Below are 21,899 nucleotides of genomic sequence, written 5' to 3'. Positions count from 1 at the left end.
TTAAGGATCAACTAATGCCTTTTCTCTCTAATACCGTTTGCATTTGTCCCGAGCTGGAGGACTCACAGCGCTCCCTCTCGCCTCTTCCTCCCGTCCACAGGATGAGTTCCACCCGTTCATCGAGGCGCTGCTCCCGCACGTGCGTGCCTTCTCCTATACCTGGTTCAACCTGCAGGCCCGCAAGCGCAAGTACTTCAAGAAGCACGAGAAGCGTATGTCCAAGGATGAGGAGCGCGCCGTGAAGGACGAACTGCTGGGCGAGAAGCCCGAGATCAAGCAGAAGTGGGCGTCGCGCCTGCTGGCCAAGCTGCGCAAGGACATCCGGCCCGAGTTCCGTGAGGACTTCGTGCTCACCATCACGGGGAAGAAGGCGCCATGCTGCGTGCTGTCCAACCCTGACCAGAAGGGCAAGATCCGTCGCATTGACTGTCTGCGGCAGGCGGACAAGGTGTGGCGGCTGGACCTGGTGATGGTGATCCTGTTCAAGGGCAGCCCGCTGGAGAGCACAGATGGCGAGCGGCTTGTCAAGTCGCCGCAGTGCACCAACCACGGCCTCTGTGTGCAGCCGCACCACATCGGCGTCTCCGTCAAGGAGCTGGACCTCTACCTGGCCTACTTCGTTCACTCGCCAGGTCAGTTGGGTGCTCGCACTTACACGTATGAACGCGCACAAACTCACATGTATGAACATGTGCACTCACACGTTTGAACATGAGCACACTCGTACGTATGAACACGCGCACACGTATGAACACTTGAAGTCAGAGATTCTTCTGCTGGCAATTAGTCAAATATACAGCAGTGCAATGAGTTACTTGAGCAAACAGATGTTAATGTTGACAAAATTTAACAGATGTGTTTGGGAAAAGGTGTGAATTTTATGAGTTAGGTGTGATTGTGTTTTGTATTTTTCTGTCTTGCTTGTTGTTGTTGTTGTTGTTGTTATTATTACTATTATTAACAAGAATAATACTAGTAGCAATAACAATTAATACAAATTAATTAATGTATTAATTGATTTGTGGGTTTTTTGTAGTTGTAGTTGCAGTTGCATGCACACCTGAAGGAATATAAATCACATGATTTTATATATATATATATATATATATATATATATATATATATGTATATATATATATATATATATATATATGTATATATATATATATATATATATATATATATATATATATTCTGTTAAATTTTGATGTATGTATGTGTGTGTGTATGTGTGTGACAAATTTTATATACCTTATACATTTTAGATAGATATATTTGCATGTATGTATGTATATCAGTTGTTGAATAAGAGGCGCTGACTTTGTGTTTTTGCCAAGTTGTAGTATGATATGCTCCTGTGTAACTGTATCTTGTGTGTGTGTTAATTTGGGTATGTATTGTGGTGGTGGTATAGTGACAGCTGGCCGTCTCCCAGCTTGTTTGAAGAGGAGAACAACCCCGTCTGTACCCTGCCACAGACTGAGCCCAGTGATACACACACACACACACACACACAGACCTCTTGTCCCATAGTCTCTAAACACACAAACACACAGGCCCCTTACCAAGAGTCCCCCCTGTATGTCTTGTGATTATGCACACACACATCAACAGCCTGTTTACAGAAAACTCCTTCCCCATTCACTGCGGGGCTGGAATGTCTTTATCTGCAATTAAATTATTTTTAGGCAGTATATCAATTTCCTTGAAAATTTAAATTATATTTCAATTGTATAGAGGTAAATGGTATTAAAATTACTAAAGCAATTTGATGTTAATCACCTAAATTAATAGAAGACACAAATTTAATTCATTTGTTCTAGCTTTTTAGTATTTTGTAATGATATAAATTGATAGAAGAGAACACTAGTAGAACGAATATAAAACAGGCATGTTTAAGCAGAACCTGAAGACTTACAGAATAAACAAATTGGAACAAATGCGGAACAAATTTGGACCTGAAATCGATATGCATTTGGACATTTTTTTTAATATCCTTTTTCTAATTTCTAATTACTTACTGTAATCTTTGTTCGCCTCAAAACTTCTGCATTGTATAAACATACTTATAAAGCTGCATTTCCGAATTTAGTTTCTAAACTTGAATCCACATGGGTTTGCACCTCTTAAGAGCACACTTCTGCTCAGCTGTCGCTGGTCTCTGTCGCCGTGGCCGCGTGTCTGCGCGCTCTTCCCCGCCGGGTGCGACCGTTTGGCCGCGCCGTGGCTCTCTGGAACGCAGCGCCAGTGGGAGTTGCTGCCCTGTGCAGAACTCCTTTCAGCAGTTGAGGCAGCATTGGCAGCTGTGTCCCACCATTCTCTCTCCCTCTCCCACACCATGGCCCCTCTCTGCCTAACCCCCGCTGCTCGGGGCCCATATCCAGAGCCCTTTAAACTGTGCCCTTTAACCTATGCGGCCAGTTGTGCTCCAGCTCCTTGTTTCTATAACACAGGCCATATCGCGCTCACAGAGAGGGCTGCTCTCTCCTCTCATTCGGTTAAGGGCCATTGGGAGGGAGTGGGGTGGTTTGGGGGAGCATATATACACAGTGAGGTCTGGATTATCGCCTTTGCATTTCTTCAGAGTGCGGTCTGGCTGAGGTCACAGAACCACATTGGGTGCAAATGACATTTACAAAGCATTTCAACAAGCCTTTCAAATGAAGGTTATGTACTGTATTGAAAGGGATATTACTCTCTGTTGATCTTAATTGTTCTAAGAGAGCTAGTTCACTGTCATCAGAATTCACTTCTAGTTATACAGGGAGTTTATAAAGTGAAGGAGTCCCTTCCCTCAGCGCTCAGCTATCTTTAATGCAAACTAGCAGAGGCAGTGCTACACCAAGACTTTGCTATATCAGTAGTGTCTTTACAGAATTGACCTTAATAGTATCCTAGTTCTATTCTCAGTCTCTGTTGATGATGCACATGAGAACAGCTTTTATAATGTAATTTACACTGTACATTACTTTCAAACTTCAGAATATTCAGACCATACATCGTTCATAGTTCAGACCATACATCGTTCATAGTTCAGCATTGTTCATTTGTTTGGTTCAGAGCAGTGTGCATGTGTCGTGTGTGTGTGTGTGTGTGTGTGTGTGTGTGTGTGTAATAGTGATGGATAATGTCTCCAGCATCAGTCATGTTTGGAGTGAGTCTTCTCGTGGCACTCATATTCTCACACAGTCATACTAGGAACATGTGTCTGCTCGCATGGCTAACGAAGCCAGGGCCCAGATCAGAGGCTGCAAAGGGTAGCAGATCGCAGTGCCAAGTCTGCATTTTGTAGACTAGAAAAGCAGAGAGAGACACGCACAGCCAGACAGTGACAGAGAGAGACCAAATGACAGTGAAGGCAGTACAGCTGATCGTGGTGTTTTTCCGTCTCCAAAAAGAAAGTCACACTAATATTGTTTTAGAGTCCTGTGAAATCCGTGTTTCACAGTAACTGAATGATCTTGGAATAATTTCACCATCCTTTATAGGTGTTGAAGATATCTGGGAAACATTGCAGCTCCTTAGCAAACTGAGCAGGACATAAAGCATCTTAGTATGGCACCGCATAAGCATCTGTGTATGGTGTGAGTCGGAGGAATAGTTTGTCCGGGTTCCCTAACACTCTCTGTCTTCTAGTGTGTGTCGTGTAATCTGGAAGTCTGGGCCCCACCACTGCATTCCCTTCCAAGTCTGCGTGCAGCACACTCTGGCCAAGCGTGTTTTGTCCCTCAGACTTGACACGAAACAAAGAGAGAGATAAGGTCGCCAAGAGGCGGTGAGTCTTTCAGCTAGAAGAAAACGCTTGCGTATGGTCTTGGCCGCTAACGAGGCGGAGTGGCGTGTTTTGGATGGTGAGCAGCTTCACGCTGCTCAAGCCGGAACCAGGCCCACGGCTAGTCGCCCCCGCAACCAAGCCCTGGTCCTTCATCCAGGATTAAATAAAGAACTCGTTGCCTGCTAGTGCGAACATTTTATACAGGCCTTTTCCTGGGGCTCTCCCAGCGTTTGCTTCGCCTCATTCGTGTACAAGCTGAAATGAGTCAGAGTGATTTGCAGTACAGTACAGTGATTTTTGGTGACATGTTTGTGCCATATTAAGAGGTAGTTCACCATTCTGACCACAAATGGACTTGCTTGAAAGCCAGCTTTCCTCATTCCTCTTTGTGTGTCTGCATGTCAAAGAGAAAGAGATACAAAGTGAGACTGAGAGTCACAGAGTTGCAGCTAAATCCATTATTCCTGCCTAGTTCAATTTCAGTCAATAAAAAGATGCAAAACAGCCCTGCTTTAGAAATTTACATGCTGATTTACATGCTGTCTTGTTCTGGTTTAATGTTTTTAAAATGCAAATGTTCTTACTCAATATTTTAATATCATAGTCAGTTTTTCAATATATATATATAAAAAGGTTGATTTGCAACTTTTTGCTCTGATGTGTAAAAGTAAATTAACTTACAAATATTTTTGTGTGTGTAAGTAAGCATACTTCATTCTATGTAATAGGTCGGCTTTGAGATAGTTGCCATGCCACAGTGTGCTTTGTTACATAATTTTAGATACCTTTAGATAATTTGAGATTATTTAATTTCTTCACATAGCACTTAATGACATTGTAACGATAATGTAAAGCAACCTTAGCAGTTAGTCCTAAAGTGATAACAATTGAAATGACACCAGTGCAGCACATTTGCTCCTTATGTAGGCAAGGTACAAATGGTCACAGCAATATAAAATACAGAGTAATCTTCATTATTTACTTTTGTTGTCACTTGATTACAATCAAATTAAATCTATTAAAATGTAATATAAAAAATCGTTATGCCTACTGCAGCTTTTGGCCATGTTACCATGTGGGCTATCCAAGCATAATGGCAGGACAGGACTGGAGACAGGACAGGCTGCTCAGGCTCCTGTCCAGGATCTGGTGCTAGATTTCTCTCTCTCTCTCTCTCTCTCTCTCTCTCTCTCTCTCTCTCTCTCTATATATATATATATATATATATATATATATATATATATATATATATATATATATATAGAGAGAGAGAGAGAGAGAGAGAGAGAGAGAGAGAGAGAACAGACAGCCTTGGACCGAACTCTGGTAGATGTGCAACAACATCAAGTGCAGATGGACTAATTTACAGTTACACCTTAATGTAGAACTCGTGAGAATTATTTTCTGAGACTTAATGACAGTCTAGTGTGACTAAAAGCCACACTAATAATGATTTTACTTGAAACAAGCCAGTATGAAGTAGCAGAATAGGGTGAGAATAAAGACAGTGTGAGATGCCAGGCTGGAGACAAAAGGCTGCGTGCGCAGGGAGCCCGGACTGCCGGCCCTGTCTGGCAGGCCTGTGTGCAGGATGCCAGCTTTTCAAACCACCCTCGCGCCCGCTGCCAACATCCCTCCTTTCTTACTGTCGCTCTTGTTTTTTAAACTGCTTCTCCTCCTGCCTGTCCTCCTCTCTTTCCATGAGCACTTCTCTCCCCCCGTCTGAGTGCTCTCTCTCTCTCTCTCTCTCTCTCTCTCTCCTGTGTGCTGTTTGACACCTCTTTCAAATCGTAGACGGAAGAGGAAAAACCGTCTCTGCACAAATAAGGAAGGTGCTTTTTCGGAAAAAAAAATTAATAAATCCTGAACACTTCAAGAAAAGCTCCTATGATTTGGAGGTATTTTTCCCCAAAAAAGTGGTCCGTGTGATTCTGAGACGCTTCATGGATTCCTGCAGCAGATGATCCCCTATGATGGTGTCCGTGTTCCAAATCAAAATGGAGGCTTTGGCAGCACTGAGCCTGGTCTCATGTAGCGCTGTGTCCGGTCTCATGTAGCTGATGCTGACATGGTCATGGGGAAGCACTAGTAGACTTTTATTAGTTATTATTTGGCTACTTATATAAACAATGTGTAGTCAAGTCCAAGGGTTTATTTTTGTGTAAGTGCTTCTACTTTCCAGTGATTATTTGAAGCACATGCACTACTGGGGCCCTCAGAGCTAAAGTTTTAGCATGGACTTTTTTTCTATTGGTGTATCTGTTCATGTCTATGTGTACTAGAGTAGGGTAAGACAGTGTGCAAAGACACACACACACACACACACACACACACACACACAAACACAGAAATGACACCTTATTAAGGTCAGTGCGAATGTGTATGAATGCATCTTGGAGTAGCTGTCAGTTCTGTGTGTGTGTGTGTGAGTAAGTGTATCTGTAAGTGTATCTGCATTTATTTGTGCATTATTAATCTCTGCATATGGGTATGAGATGAGGTTCATGTGGATGTGGGTCTGTTTGTATTTATGTTAGTGCATCGTTAATCTCTGCATATGGGTATGACATGGTGTGTGTGTGCGTCTGCGTGCGTGTGTTCGCGTGTGAGTGCCTGAGAGAACAAGGCTGCCAGTGGGAGTGACGGCCTGGACAGGCTAATCGCAGCAGTGTGAGTGAGGGGAATAATGATTGGAAAATGAGAAGCATTATTGCACTAGGGTAAACAGCACTCTGCTGGTGTGGAAAGGGCCCATTCACTGACGCTCAGCAGCACCCTGCCTTTCTTCTCCTCAGGGGTCTTCCTGCGGCTCCCAGAGCCAGCCTTTTGTCCTGCACAGAGAGCGAGCCTGTGTGTGTGGGTGTGGGGGTGTGTGTGTGCATTGTGCGTCTTTTTTATGTGTGTGTGGGTCTAAGAGTGAGAGCGACAGGGAGAATGTGGGTCTCCAGATCTGGTATTTGACTGAGGTGAGGGGCATGGTAAGGTTAATGTCTTACGAGAGTCAGGATTGATCTTCACGTGGCTCATAGATCCTTGCAGCAGTGTTCACCAGCTCAGTCCATGCAGCACAGACACACAAGCAGAATGTACCAACAGATAAAATGAATAAAATAGTTCAGCTTGTTGTTGTTTTTAACTTGTTTTATGGAGATGCTGTAATCTTACAGTTTTAATCTGATTGGCCTGTTGCCAGTGTATATAGAGAGCAGAGTAAGGTCTATGTCTATGTGTGTTAAGCTGATACTTTGACACAGTTACCCTGCAGTTGCTACTTCATGCTACTCCCTATTAGTGAAAACACCAGTTGTGTGTGTGTGTGCGTGTGTGTGTGTGTGTGCGTGCCCGTGTGTGTTTATGAGAGCATGCTTTTCATGCTAGCTCGGGGACCCTGGGTGTAAACTAGGTGCTAATGTATCCCTTTGCCTGTTTTGTCAGCGCAAATGTTCTAATTAATGGGAATGGAATAAATAAATTAAGCTGCCACATTTTCAAGCAGCTGAGCATCTCTAGCAGAGTGTATCTGCAAGGAGAGACACACGCAGAAGAGACAGAGACCTAGATGATTGGGGGGGGGGGGGTGTTACTGAGAAACAAGGTTATTAGCCATGACCAAGTAGACCAGGCTTTGATGACAGTCTGATGCCAGGTTAAGTGTGCACATCGTTAAAAAAGGAATCTGTTATGCTCCTTTTAATTTAAGGAATTTGTTTTCTTTATGAATTGAAGAATCTATTATATGAAATACACATATGTAATTTTATATATTACATATATTCATATAATCACTACCTTAGAATGGGTAAAGTTACATTGAGCGACCACAAAGTAATGATTCATAAAGTAATCATATTATAATGACAGTGATTATCATTTGGAACATTCTCGCTAATACTGGAGACTGTCCTAACACTGTGATGCTTTTAGGAAACTGGCCCCAGAGCAAAGCTAATGTGGTCCGAAAATTTCAGTATTTACATATCTTTTTTTTTTCATCCAAACACACACACACACACACACACACACACACACACACACACACACACTCACACACACACACACACACACACACACACACACACACACACACACACACACACACACGCCCCAGGGGTTTGCAGGGTGGCGGGTCTCCAGTGGGGGAACATCTGTGTGGCTGCTTGCTGCTGTGTGCTGGGTCTCTGATGTTGCTCTGTGCCAGCAGGCCTGAGCCTCCACTCCCTCCCTCTCCACCCACCACCACCCGCTGGCCATGCTGTGCTGTCTCACACCTTCACACACACGCACACACACACACACACACACACACGCACATGCACACACACACACGCACGCACGCGTACACATCCTGCTTTCTGCTACTCTGGCTTGACTTTTCACATACATGTACGCGCACACACACACACACACACACACACATACACACACACACACACAAATACACACACACACACACACACTTACACACACACACACACACACACACACACACACACACACACACACACACACACACACACACACACAAGCCAGGGCAAGGTTGTTTTGGTGGCCAGGACAGGTGCAGTGATTAGAGTAGATTTATTGCGGACGCTTGCTCTCCTTTTTGTCTAATTTTATGCAGTGGCTTTAATTACAGTGTGTTTCCCTTCATCAAGCTTACTGAGACTAGAAACACACACACACACACACACACTCTCTCTCTCCCCCATTCTCTCTTCCTATTTCTGCCTCTTTCACTCCCACCTTCCAAGCACAAATATTTTTTACTTTGACATAAATAATATTTAGAACTCTTTCTTGTTAGGTATTATTTTAATCCTCATTACAACCTGCCTGACTGTCACCATGTACACACATTCCTATTATTTCCCATTCATCAAACATTACACTAAACTTTCAAACTTTCATTTCACACAACAGACTAATGGTACATTACATTTTCAGAAGTCCATTAATGTGCTGCGACATTGGTTTAGATAGCAGTCAATTCTGTTGTACTTGATTTCTAGAAGTTTTCAGTTTTCAGTTGCTGTAGATGGCTTGAAAGGCAGATGAGTTGCAGTGAATGGCAATAGACCCACTCCTCTGAGGGTTTCCCCCTGAGAGTGTGAAGCAGTCAAACATGCTTACTCCCTCATAAATGCAGCACTACTTTTTCCTTCAGGCTCAATCTGCTTTTCTCTTCAAAGTCTAACATCCCTGGTGACTTACTGTAGAAGACTAGAGCTATGGGAAAGTGTTCTAAGGTTTGTGTGTGTTTGCGCTTATGTGTGTGTGTTTTGTTTGTTTAAGTGTGTGTGCGTGTGTGTGTGTGTGTGTGTGCGTGTGTGCGTTCATGCACTGACGTGTACGTGGTTGTGTGCATGTGCGTTTGTATGTGTGCGTGTGTGTTTGCGTGAGTGTGTGAGCGTGTTTGTTTGTGTGCGTCTGTGTATGCACGCGCAGACGTGTGTACGTGGTTGGGCACATGTGTGCTACAGCACAAGGCTAGGCCACAACAAACAGCATCTGCAAAGTAGCATATGGCAGCCAAGCCACCACTGGACTCCCCTCCTCCCACAACGCACACTGTGCTCGCGCACACTCGAACACACTCAGACACGCTTAACAACACCTGCACCCCATTTCACACCTGATGCTGGGTGGCTGTGTACTCCCGCACTCCCCCACAAGCACAGATGGGACCCAGGACTCCCACAGTAGGCCCTACCTCCAGAGCTCGCCTGGCTGCTGCTGAGTGCAGAGGGGTGGTGCTGGGTTTGGAAAGGAGGTGCTCATGGGTTTGACTTGCTCTCATCACTGGTTCCAGATTGGCTACTGCTCACCTGTCCATCTACAGCTGCTTTACATGACAGGGCTTTAGGAGAGTTCAGATAAACGCTGTAGCCATTTAGTAACCACTGATTGCAAGTACATTTTTATTGCACTTGCACTGTGCCTTGTTGTTTATTAATACGCATTGCTGAACCAATGATGTGATATGCATAAAGATAGCCCTGCATTTATCAAAATCATTTGGATTATTCTTGGATTATGTGAAATTTTGCGATATATCAAAACACCCACAGAACACTCGAACATCAGTCAAGACGCACAGAGTCTGAGAAAACTGCTAAAACATTTTGTGATTTTTTTTTAGCCTCATTTGCATATCATAACCCTGTATGCTATCAACCTGTGAACATGATAACTAAATACAAAAGAGGCCCATAACATAAAAACAGCACCCTCATGAAATGGGCATATATGCATGCAGAGTCTGCAGGGTCAGAGGAGACTCCCTTTTTTAGCCAGGTCTGGGCAGTATTAAAGTGTTCAGCTCAGCTAACCCTAGCAGAGCACAGCAGGTCTGCTTTTCTTCGGTTCTGCTGAATATTTAGGATAATATATGGTGCTTTCTCTCCCTCTATATATTCCCTTTCTTTCCCTCTGTTTACCCCCCCCCCCCCCCCCTGTTTGTCCTTTCCCCTTTTCTCTCTGACTCTATTGCCTTGCTGCTGTGTTTTGTGGTTGGATTATTATCAGTGGTTTTGGCTCAGAAACAAACAGCACCCCACCCTTCCCACCACCACCACCAAAACCCCACATCCACCATCTTCACCACTGCCACCACCATTTCAAACTAGTCTTTATACGTTTATTATTTTCAGCATATGAATTTATTATTCCTAAGGTCCCATATTTGACTGACACATGTGGGGGTGTTGATTTGCAGGGAACATCTGAGTTTCCCATCAAGGTTCCCCATGGCTGTATATTAGGTTCTCTGCAGAAGAGGATTTTCATTCTTCTGCTGTATAATTCTTGAATGAACTCCCAGCCAGCTGTAGCATTGTATGTGACTGTACACATTTGTTGCAGCAAAATGTCAAGTCACTGAGTGACATGGTGTTTGTTTTGGCAGAGGTTGCTCACATCATATGTACAAGGCTGTCAAAGTTAAGACATTAATTCATGTTAATTATATAAACAGCTCAACACAAAATTCTTGATGTGTTTCCTCATGAATACAGTTTCCCCCAAGCATGCACAGCTAGTGTAGCTTGGGCTAGACTGTGGTGCTGTGTTAAAAGATGATAAGAGGAAGCAGCTAGATCTTTAACCACCAGTCACCAAGGAGGTTTTTCAGGTGTATCAGTAAAGCATGAAAGGTTAGGGTATGGTTACGCTATTTGCATACAGTGGAAGATGATCTTCAGCTGTCACCGTATTATGTGGCTATTTCCAATGACATTGAAAATGCAGCACAACATGTTCATCTCATCTGTCATCTTTGGCAAGACAGAGCTGCCAACTGAGCAAATGCACATCCTCATGCGGCTCATGCCATGGGACATCGCTGTATATGTCGAGGGGATGACGCCATTGTAGATGTACAGTCAGAACAAAGAATGTGAGCTCATTCTTCATCTCTTCTCAATTGTCTTAAACAATTTTTCTTCTTTTTTACGTAATTAATTAGACTTGATTTTTTTATGTAGCAAATCTTAAAATTGGATTAGTTAATGCATATGTACCCCTTATCATGAGACACACAACTCACAAAACTTGGCTTAGGGTTATGGTTGTCAACAGTTTAGAATACAGTAGTTACATAGTTGTAGTTTGATTGGAAATATGATTGGGTCCATTTAAGTTTGAGTGATTAAACAAAAGTATGTACAATAGATCATTAATATTTTTATTTAATTTAGAACTGCTATTTTTATTTTTAGCAATTTAGCACTACTACTTAGTGCTATGACTAAGTTATACTAGTGTAACTACTACTAAGATACACCAGTGTTACTACTACTATGATGAAATGTTACTACTACTAAGATACAGCAGTGCTATGACTACTAAGATGAAATGTTACTACTACTAAGATACACCAGTGTTACTACTACTAAGACATTCTAGTGTTACTACTACTAAGATACACCAGTGCTACTACTACTATTAAGATATATCAGTGTTAGACAAAATCTGCATCAAAAGGAGTAAGTTGCCTCTACGCAGTACATTACAATTCTTCACTCTTAGGAGTCCAAGAAAAATATATGATATCACTATAGCAGTACTGAGTCACTGATCCTCAGAAGTAACTATTATAACAGTTGACCTCATTGTTTTGCTTTTGTTTCCGTGTTGTTCTAGGACAGGTTCCATACTGTATAGTGGCAACCTTTATTGTTAGGACTAGCACTGGTTCTAAAGTGTAATGGCCTTAAGATTGACACGTTTAAGAGTGCCACGTCTCTGATGCCTGACCAGAACGCTAACTGAAGCTGGGAAACCCAGCTTATTCTCAGCTCTTTGCCTCCTCTTTCTCCTTGGAGGTTTATTTCCTAATGTTAGATAACGTGATGCAAGACAAACGGTCCCATATTGCCATCTCCTTCCCCTCCATGTTGAGTCACTGTAGATGTTTCTCAGCTTTAGAGCATTTTCCTCCTCCCCTTATGTCTCTAGGGTGTTGTCCTGGCTAGACCTCTGCTTCAATTGCTCTTTAGCACAGAGGGCCTTTGTGGTTACTTTCTTTCACAAGGTGTTTGTGAAAAAAAGCAGGATTGCTCTTGTGCTTTCCTTTTTCTAGATGGTACAGTGCTCTCACTCCACTTCCCTCCCTACCGCTCTCCCTCTCTATTTCTCTTGCTTTCTCTCTCTCCCTCCCTCTTACTCTCTCTCTCTCTTGCTCTCTCTCTCTCTCTCTCTCTCTCTCTCTCTCTCCCCTCTCTCATACCCATCCCTGTTTCTTTCTCTCTTGTTTGCTTAGTAAACAATCATGTCTTACACATGCAGTTCATCACACCAGGGCACAAAGCCATAGAAACTCATAGTGACCACAAACACACACACAAGACATGATTGTTTATATATATATATATATATATATATATATATATATATATATATATATATATATATATATATATATATATATATATTGTTTGTTTGTTTGTTTGTTTGCTTGTTTGTTTTGTTGTCACACAAATATATACTCCAGGAACAGTATATAACTCACCCCCCCCACACACATATATATTTTACACATGCACATGCTCATTTACATTTACATTTAATTGCATTTAGTGGACGCTCTTTGTCATTTACTCATAGAACACACCCTAGCCAGTAGAGTAGGTTAGAGTTCAATATACCAGTTATCTAGAATATTGTAGAAATACAAGGATCACTGCTGATGCCTAGAAGTACAAAATACATAAGATGTATCTTAAACAATGATAAGTGCAATAAACAACAAGTACTAGAGTTTGTTAGACAACATCAGTGTAATAAACAATACCCTACAATAAGTACTAGTTTTGTTAGTCAATATAGGAGCAGGGTTAGTGCTCGTTTAAATATTCCACGAATAGATGGGTTTTCAGTCTGCGTTTGAAGACTGCAAGGGACTCTGCTGTCTGGACAGCAAGTGGAAGTTCATTCCACCATCTGGGAGACAGGGCAGAGAATAGTCTCGATGCTTGTCTTCCATAATACTTGAAGCATGGTATTCCAAGCCAAGCCGTACTTGTGGTTTGAAGTACTCGAGGTACCGATTGGGCTTTGACCATTGAATTATATAGAGTAACACCAGTTTTTTCCCAACTCTTCTATATGGGCTGACACATATTTATGTGTCTCAGATGCATCGCATTTACAGAGCAATAGCATACACGTGCTTCACATGCTGAAAATCTATGATGAGAGAATCTGAAAGTAATTGCAGTGTTCTTAAGAGGTTTGTAAGCATATTATAAATATTCTAACAGTAGCTTTACTGTAGATTTTCTCCATGTGACATTTAGTAAGTAGTGACTTTCAGCTGTGTAAAAGTTGCGTGTTAACATGTGTAAGAAAAAAGAAACTATTCTTGAACATCTATGCGTACACATACACATATGCATGCACACACATGCACACACACACACACACACACACACACACACACACACACACACACACACACACACACACACACACAGTCACATATTCACTCCCTCAAGCCTGTGAGAGTAATGCCATGTCATTACTACAGCCTTGATGTGGTCAGTGGGTGGGACTGGGGCCTCTCATTATGGCCGTTTTTAAAGCCACTTTCCCTCTGTCTTGGTCCTGCCCTTTCTGGCTTTCGCTCTTCTCTCTCTCTGTCCTATGCAGGTCATACACACGCCTCACTGTCTGTCTCTCTTTTTCTTTCCCTCTTTCACCGTGTCTTATTTTCTCTCTTGCAGCCGCACCCCTCTGTCACACTGTTGACATGAGAGAATATTTGTTGCTTTAAGCTTGGAAAGTCTGCTGCTGTTACATACACATACATACACACACACACACACACACACACACACACACACACATATATCTGAAGTGTTTTGGTGAAAGGGCAGATGATTCTGTCTCCAAGCCTCATTGTTCTGCTCTGAGACGACCTGCCAGCGCTTATTATGTGTGCTTTCCAGTGATGATGTGCCCTCGTGACCTGCTGGCCTGCTGTGTTGGAGAAAGCTCCGTGAGGGAGCGTGTGGGCCTGTGAGCCTGTGGAGCATGCAGACCCACACAGACACTGCCGTTCACCAGCCTCTGCTTGAGTTTATTAAACACTAGAGCTTGACACTATTGCTGACCAGCTCGGTGCAAATGGCTCTGATTGGGTCATGAGTTAGAATCAGAGGAACGGAGTGCACAGAATGAGACGGGGCCGGTGCAGCATTGGATGGGGGGCGGGTGAGGGAGTGTGCGAGGGAAAGACAGGAAGATGAAGAGAAGTAGGGTGTTGCCTGTCTGAGAGCAGTGCAGATCAGCTGAGGACACAAGGCAGGTAAATCCAGTTTGGCGCTCTCAGCCCTTGGGCCCTGACTGTTCTCTCTGCCAGGTCTGGAGTTCCTCCTCTTTTCTTCTTACCTCAGAGGTGAGGAGAACGAAGGTAAAGATCCCCCCGCCTCCTCTCTGTGTGTGTTTGTGTGAGTGTGAGTTGGAAATATGGGGTGTGTCTTTGCGTAGGTGAGTTCAGGGTCACACGGGAAGAGCAATAGGCAGGGCTAATTTGATTGATGAGGACTTTTCGAAGATTTCATGACTAACAGTATAAGGAATCTCTTCTTGATCTCTTTCTTGTTCTCTCTGTCTCTCTGATCACATCTGTTCTACATTTCAGTGTCAGTTTGCTTATGCACGGTATGGCATTATAAATGCTTTGCATTATTAGTTCTCAACAACGACTCTGCTTCCCCTAGCAGTATTTACCATGGCTTTTGCATGTGTCCTGAAAAGTCTGCAAGTCATTCAAACTGAATTAAATAAAATGTACTCAAACAGCAGTTCAGCATATAAATTAAACTTTTTAAAAGATGGACTGGAGATGTTTTTTCCTTTTTTCCCCTTTATACTCATACAGAGTGATATGATATGTGTACTTCGGGTGATGAAGGTACACTCATAAACTACAGATGTATGGACGTCAATGTATTCTCCAGAAACCGATGTATTCTCCAGACATTTTCAAAGCTTTATGGATAACCCTAAGGATTCAAACTTGCTGACTTTCAGGAAGAAAGAGCAGTAAAACTAAACCATAGGGACTAACTGATCCCAGGCCTGTGCTTTAGGGCTGAATATAGATTTCCACCCTTTGTGTGCCTCACACTGTTAGTATGAAGCCATCATTAGCGTGACTAGCTTTGTTAGTCCATAATTTGGATGGTTGGTGGAATGACGCACTAGCTGGGATGGAACTGTTCAGTGGACCTGAACTGCACCACCACTCCTGCCGGTCTCACTTGCTGTGCATCTGTGGGTTCCTTTCTCAAGGAGAATTGCCTATGTAATTAGCTCAGTACTTCCTGATTGCTTATTACTATCACTTGGAAAGTCCCAAGGCTAAATGTGATCTCCTAGAGAAACTTAGCCAACCATAAAATATTCTGAACAGAAGATATTTCACCAGGCCTTGTCCATTTTTAAATTTTCACTTTATCTGCAACTGGCTGTCGCTAGCTTTATAGCAAAAGTAATTGACAAAATGATTTATTGTTAAGAATGAATGTTTTTAAGAACCTTCTCGATGTGGAAGAAATTATGGCATCTAGAAAGAAAAAAAATTTTTTTTAATGCAATTTAAATTTGTGATTTTGGGCCAACCTGAACCGGTCGTAACACTGTTAAATACATTTAATCGGAGGTCTCACACGAACAGAATTCTGCTTTTCTGCCACATCTGATTTGAAAATCATTTCAAATGTATCCTTTGCAGGGCCAACAAAACAAAAAACCTTTACAAGACAGTTAGCATATAACAGCCACATGCACCTTCCAGAAATAGCCCAGCCTACTCTCTGCAAATGTTCTGACCAATAGGAGAGTCCCATAACCAATAGGAGAGTCTCCTGACCAATGAGATTCCATGGGTCGAGGCTCATCTGTGATGCTGGCCTCGGTCTCCTGAGGTCAGAACTGAAGAGCTCACAAAGACATGTGGAATGCTGTGCAGTGGCCAACACAAACACGCAGGGCCAGTCCACCAGCCTTGTCGGACCCACACTCCTCTGTGGGCCTCGGGGCCAGCAGGAACCCATTCAGAACCCACACACACACTGCAGGGAAAACATACAGCATACACCAGATTCAGTGCTGATAGGAACAAACTGCTCAATAACCCCTTTCAGGTGAAGGCTAATATGTGTTATACTGAGGTTTCAAATGAATTATCAGATCATTCACTAAAAAAAAAAAAAGAAATTGTGAAGTGCTAATAAAAAATCAACAAAACTGTAATTGTATTTAATAGAAGAATGTTGTAATTGAAGAAAGTATTTAATTTTATTCAAGTATTTAATTCAAAGGTATTTAAATGGGTTAGGATCAAAGGTTATGTTTCCATCCAAAATGCCCACAAGAAGATGATGATGGATTCTATATTGAGCCTAAGGAACTCACCGTGTACTTTGGCAAAGAAGGCGCTAAGGAAAGTCGTGATGGCCCATAATATGGAAAATGAGTTGTGATTTATAGGCACAGACCGCCTATCCCCCATACTGTGTGTGTGTGTGCGTGTGTGTGCACATGCATGTGTGTAGATGGATACTTTTTTGCTTTTATTTAAAAAAAAAAGAAAGTCTATGACTCATACGTACACCAAAAGAGACTCTTAGACTTCAGATTCTTTTTTCCCGTCAATTCTACAAAAACACATGGGGCTTAAATGTAAAAGAAAACACCTTCAGAAACATAAAAACAGAGTGTAGTTCAGCCAAGAAAATGTTCCACGTATTCTCGACCCACATGCCAGAGAGGGAGGGAAAGAGAGAGAGAGAGAAATCTGTCCTCACATTTGCTATCAATTTAAGGCCCTGACAGTAAGCAGCAGGTTTCTCGAGCACAGTGCTGGGGATGAGGAATGTTTTCATATCAAAGAGGAGAAAAGGTTGGCTGGGTGGGGGTGGGAAAGGGGAGTGAGAGGCAGGGAAGAAGACGAGAGGACGGAGAACCGTTGCTGTGTGATAATAGCATCTCAGCTCCAGATGTGCAAGCGTAGGAGTGAGAAGAGGACCTGACCTGAGACTGACCCTTGTGTTCAAAGACCCACCTGTACCTATAACACATACACACAAACACAGAGAGAGTCACAAGACCACAGTGTCTTGATTTGTCACACAAACACAGTCACTGTCAAAGCCTCTTTTAGGCTGAGTGGTCTTAAGCCAGCAGGCTCACACACACACACACACACACACACACACACACACACAGAGCCAGACACATACACAGTTTCATACACTCCTTGAGGCCAAAGAGTCTCGACTGGTGATTCCAAGTGTGTGTCAGGAGGATTCCTATCAGCTTGTCTGTGGCTTGTGGTCTTGGAGTTCCTAAAAATCTGGTGAATCTTTTCTGACTTTAATTTGTGTGCGTATGTGTGTGTGTGTGTGTGTGTGTGTGTGTGTGTGTGTGTGTGTGGTGAAAGGACAGCATTCACAACAAAATAGATGTCCTATATAACCGAGAGAGAAAAGCAAACAACAGAATGCATACTAGTATTTTCCAGTATGTTATTTACTTTTCAAAGTAAATATTACAGTTGCTCTTCTGTAAATAGGTTTTTGATTTGACAGACTGTTCACATGGCTCCATCTATGACATGTAATGCGTATTGATGCTGAAGGCCGATTCCATATGTAGTGAGGCGTCAGGAATAAAAACATTACTTTGTGTAACATAACGTATGGAAATGTGTGGCATTAAACTCACGATTCGTTCATGGTATTGTGGCTTTTACATCACACAGATTCAACTATGTGTTGCAGTTTTCTGAAGCTGAGCTTTTCAATAGAAGGCAAGTTAATCATGCATTACAGCTTCATGTTTGACCCTCAACACCAACAAGGAGGAGGAGAAGTTGGAGAATGGACAGAGAGATGGAGAGAGATATAGAGAGATAGACAGAGAGAAAGATGGAGAGACAGAGAGAGAGACTGAGAGGAAGAGATAAAGAGAGATGATGGTGAGAGAGAATGAGGCAGGCAGAAGGAGAGAGAGACCAGATGTTTCTTTTGTTTAGATTTGAACTGGGCAGAAAGGAAGGGTGTAGGAGTCAGTGGGCGGGAGGGTGTAAAGAAACTAAACCATTCACAGTTGAATGGCTTTCTCCCTCTCTCTCTCTCTCTCTCTCTCTCTCTGTGTGCGTGTGTGTGTGTGTGTGTATCCACAAGAAACAGGGTGAGCACATATCACATACTTTACATATCACTAGTTAGTATATTATTTATCGCTTGTGTAGCAGATAGCAGTTCTTCATGGTAATGTTTTATAAAGCATATATAAAACATTTGACAGTACACTTGAGTGTGCTCATGTGCTGTGTGTCTGTGTGTGTGTGTGCATGCTTGTGTGTGTGAGTGCTCTGGTAGCTACTTGTGTTTGTTGGCCATGGCTCTCTCTTCAGTGTTTGCGTGTGTGGTTGTGTGTGTGTGTGTGTGCATGCGCAGGCGCTCTGGTGCCTGCATGTGTTCGTTGGCCACAGCTATCTCTCCAGTGTGTGTGGGAGGCGGTTGTCTCACGTTGCGGTCTGCAAGTATGATCACAGCGGAACCACATTCATTATCTTCATTACGCCAGTGGCCTCGGTGTCGACCTCAAACCTGACTACAGCATTCATACCACCCCCCGGCCCTGCACCGACACACTAGCCATTTTGGCCCTTGGGTCGACATGGAGCGCCCCTTTCCAGGCCTGGGAGTGGAAACCAGAGCCCGTGTGAGGAGAGGCTGAGACGCGCAGGCGGGCAGAGGGAGGGCTCGTTAGCTGCATCGGGCAGAGGGGGAGGGCTCCATTTTTCTAACGAATCTCCAGCTGTGTTTATTGTGCTTTGTGTGTGTATATTTGTATATATATGTGTGTGTTTGTGTGTGTGTGTGTGTGTGTGTGTGTGTGTGTGTGTGTGTGTGTCAGCTAGCTGTGGTATGTGTGAATGGGAAAAGTGATGGTGCTATTGCCATGCACTGGTGCAATACACACACACACACACACACACATATACACACATTTAAGCATTTTTCTTTTAAGGCATGATGTATTCCCATAGAAATGCCAAAGGTAATATCAATTATAGCAGGGTTTTGAGAGCTTAATTACAGTAATACTGCACTTATGACACATTAGTCTGAAATTAACCGGGGTTAAATTAATGTCTGGGAGGAACATTTTCAGATGATCACTCAACATTCCCACCCTTCAAACCCATTCAAGCCTATACATACTCAACTCAGCTGGCATTTTCTTCCACAACGTTCTGTCTGTCCTTACTAACATTTTCTCCTCATTTTTCCATTGCCTACTTCTTCTCAGCAACCCTGATCGCTCTGCTGTGCTCGTGGTGTGTCCAGTCTGTTTAGTAGTTAAGTTGTATGCTGTGTATGATATAGCCCACTCTGTCAACACTTAAATCACTGGCAAGGTTGAACGAGCTTGGCCAGATGTAACTGTGTCCTCCCCCACCCCCATCTAACCCAGTGCAATTCCCCTTAACCTCCCTGGCCCCACCCACAACAATCTCCAAGCCAAAACCTCTGTCTTACTATAAACTGAAGTTCATATTACCTGATGGTAATGATATATTAGCCAAACTTATTAGTCAATCTGCTTCTTCTCTCCCTCCCTCCCTCCCTCTATCTATCTCTCTCTATTTCTTTCAGTCTGTCTCTCTGTCTGCTTTTCTCTTTCTCACTTCCTCCCTCCTGCTAGCTCTCTGTGTTTACATCACTCTCTCAGCGCACCATCCTTTCCTCATCGGTAGATAAGATCAATTATGTGCTAGCTGTAAACAGCCTCTAGGTCTCTCCCTCTGCCTTTCCATGCTTACCACGGTCAGCCAGACCAAAGCCCCCCTGCCTGCGGCCCCCCTCCCCACAGCACCCTCCCTATGGCCCACAGTGCTGGCTTCTCCTGCAGATGCCTGGGGAAGAGTAGAGGAAACGTTTGATTATCAAATGTGTCAGTATGAGCATGGTTTTGTTCCACTGCACTTTTCCTATTTTTTTTTGTAGCTTAATGACAAATAAGATGAACTCTGCTTTCGTACATCATTTGTTCTTTATATGCATGATATTAAAAGATAGCAAGGTCTGAGGTGGTCATTAATAAGCATGAGTTTTTTGTTTGTTTGTTGATTACAAATATGTGTATCTGTGTTTACTTGAGTAAGAATGTATGTGTAGATGAGTGTGTCTGTATGTATAATTGAGTGTGTCAGTATGTTTGTGTTTGTGCAAAGTTTGTGTGTGTGTGTGTGTGTGTGTGTGTGTGTGTGTGTGTGCATGTACGTATGTGAGGGTCACACATATTTATGGAGGACAAGAATATTGCAGGGGTGTGAGAGGAAGCTGTCTGAAATTTCTCTGCAGAATTGGATCACATTTCCAACACTCAGACCATATAGCCTTCTCTTTCCTTCTCTGTTGGCCTTCCGAAACGGATTTCAACGGGTTAAACAGAACCCTGCCAAAAAGAATAGAGTAGATAAACACACACGCACACACACACACACACACACACACACACCCACATAGACCTCAAGGCCGACTGGGCCAACTGCACTCTGTAATGAAATTAGTCTTTCAGTCATATCCATTTCCTCTGTAGTGAATGGAAAATTAGTCACTAGAATTAGTCATTAGTATTAGTCTTTAGAGTTTATCAACAGGACAAAGAAATATAGAAAACACACACTTACCTCCAATGTAAGTTGGAGACATTTTTTCATTCTCTGGTAGGGAAATGCTCTGGTTACATTAGCTAACAGTCACTGACATGGCAAGAGGGCTATTTGAATTTCAGGGTATCTATAGAAAGCTGAAACTAACTCATGTCTACCCAAGCTGGTCTATGAAACCCTAAAATTACAGACTAGGGAATAATTGTGTAAGCATTTCTGAAAATAAATACATTCTATTAAATACTCACAAGGCAAAGAAGAACAAATAATAATGTTTTAATTGACATTTTGGTTCCTTTTAAACCTTGGCAAGTGAGAAGCTGAAATGGCAGAGAGGGGGCAGTGTGGCAGCGTAGTCACTGAACCAGCCCCCCCCCCCCTCTGGTTGGTGGGGTGGGTTTGAAGTGGCTTGTGTGAAGCGTGCCGGGGTCAGAGGTTAAAACAACCGTGCTTCCCTCTCCCCCTCTCACTTTCTCTTCTGTTCCACTCCTCCCCCGTTCCTCTCTCCGCTCTGCGTCGCAGCGCCAGATCGCTTCCAGCCTCGGGCAGACAGTGGGCCGCGCCACACAAGACACGCGCAAAACACTCTCGTTTTCTTTCTCCTTTTCCTTTTTCTTATTTTCTTTCTTTTATCATCCTTTCTTTCTTTCTTTCTTTCTTTCTTTCTTTCTTTGCGCAACGTTTTCTCTTGCCGGTAAATCCTCAGTAAACAGCTGGGACAGATGGGCAGTGGAAGGCCTCTAGATGAAGCAGTGCGTTGCTAGATGATTGAAGAGTACGTAATTACAACTAAACCACACTGCTGCACTTTTCTGAGCAAAGCTGGGGCTGTGGAGTATTTGGGACAGAGTCTGTGTGAAACCATGAGACAGTGAAGGTCTCTCTTTTTCCTCCGACCATGTATGTCTGAAGCAAACAGCTCGTAACCAAGCG

The 21,899-nt window shown here is 43.0% G+C and overlaps 1 protein-coding gene across 14 annotated transcripts in view; it reads left to right on the top strand.

Moving 5' to 3' along the window:
* Positions 1-21,899, top strand: part of nfixb (nuclear factor I/Xb) — a 107,047-nt gene that overhangs the window by 37,056 nt on the left and 48,092 nt on the right. For all 14 annotated transcript variants that reach the window (XM_035526130.1, XM_035526143.1, XM_035526195.1 and 11 more), the window contains one exon: positions 101-632. In XM_035526130.1, coding sequence (XP_035382023.1) covers positions 101-632 — 532 coding nt within the window. The remainder of the gene's footprint in view (positions 1-100; positions 633-21,899) is intronic.

The sequence above is a fragment of the Electrophorus electricus genome, chromosome 1, assembly GCF_013358815.1.
Source record: "Electrophorus electricus isolate fEleEle1 chromosome 1, fEleEle1.pri, whole genome shotgun sequence".
Classification (NCBI taxonomy): domain Eukaryota; kingdom Metazoa; phylum Chordata; class Actinopteri; order Gymnotiformes; family Gymnotidae; genus Electrophorus; species Electrophorus electricus.
Note: the sequence above shows the minus strand (reverse complement) of the source record. Positions and strands in the feature narration are given on the sequence as shown.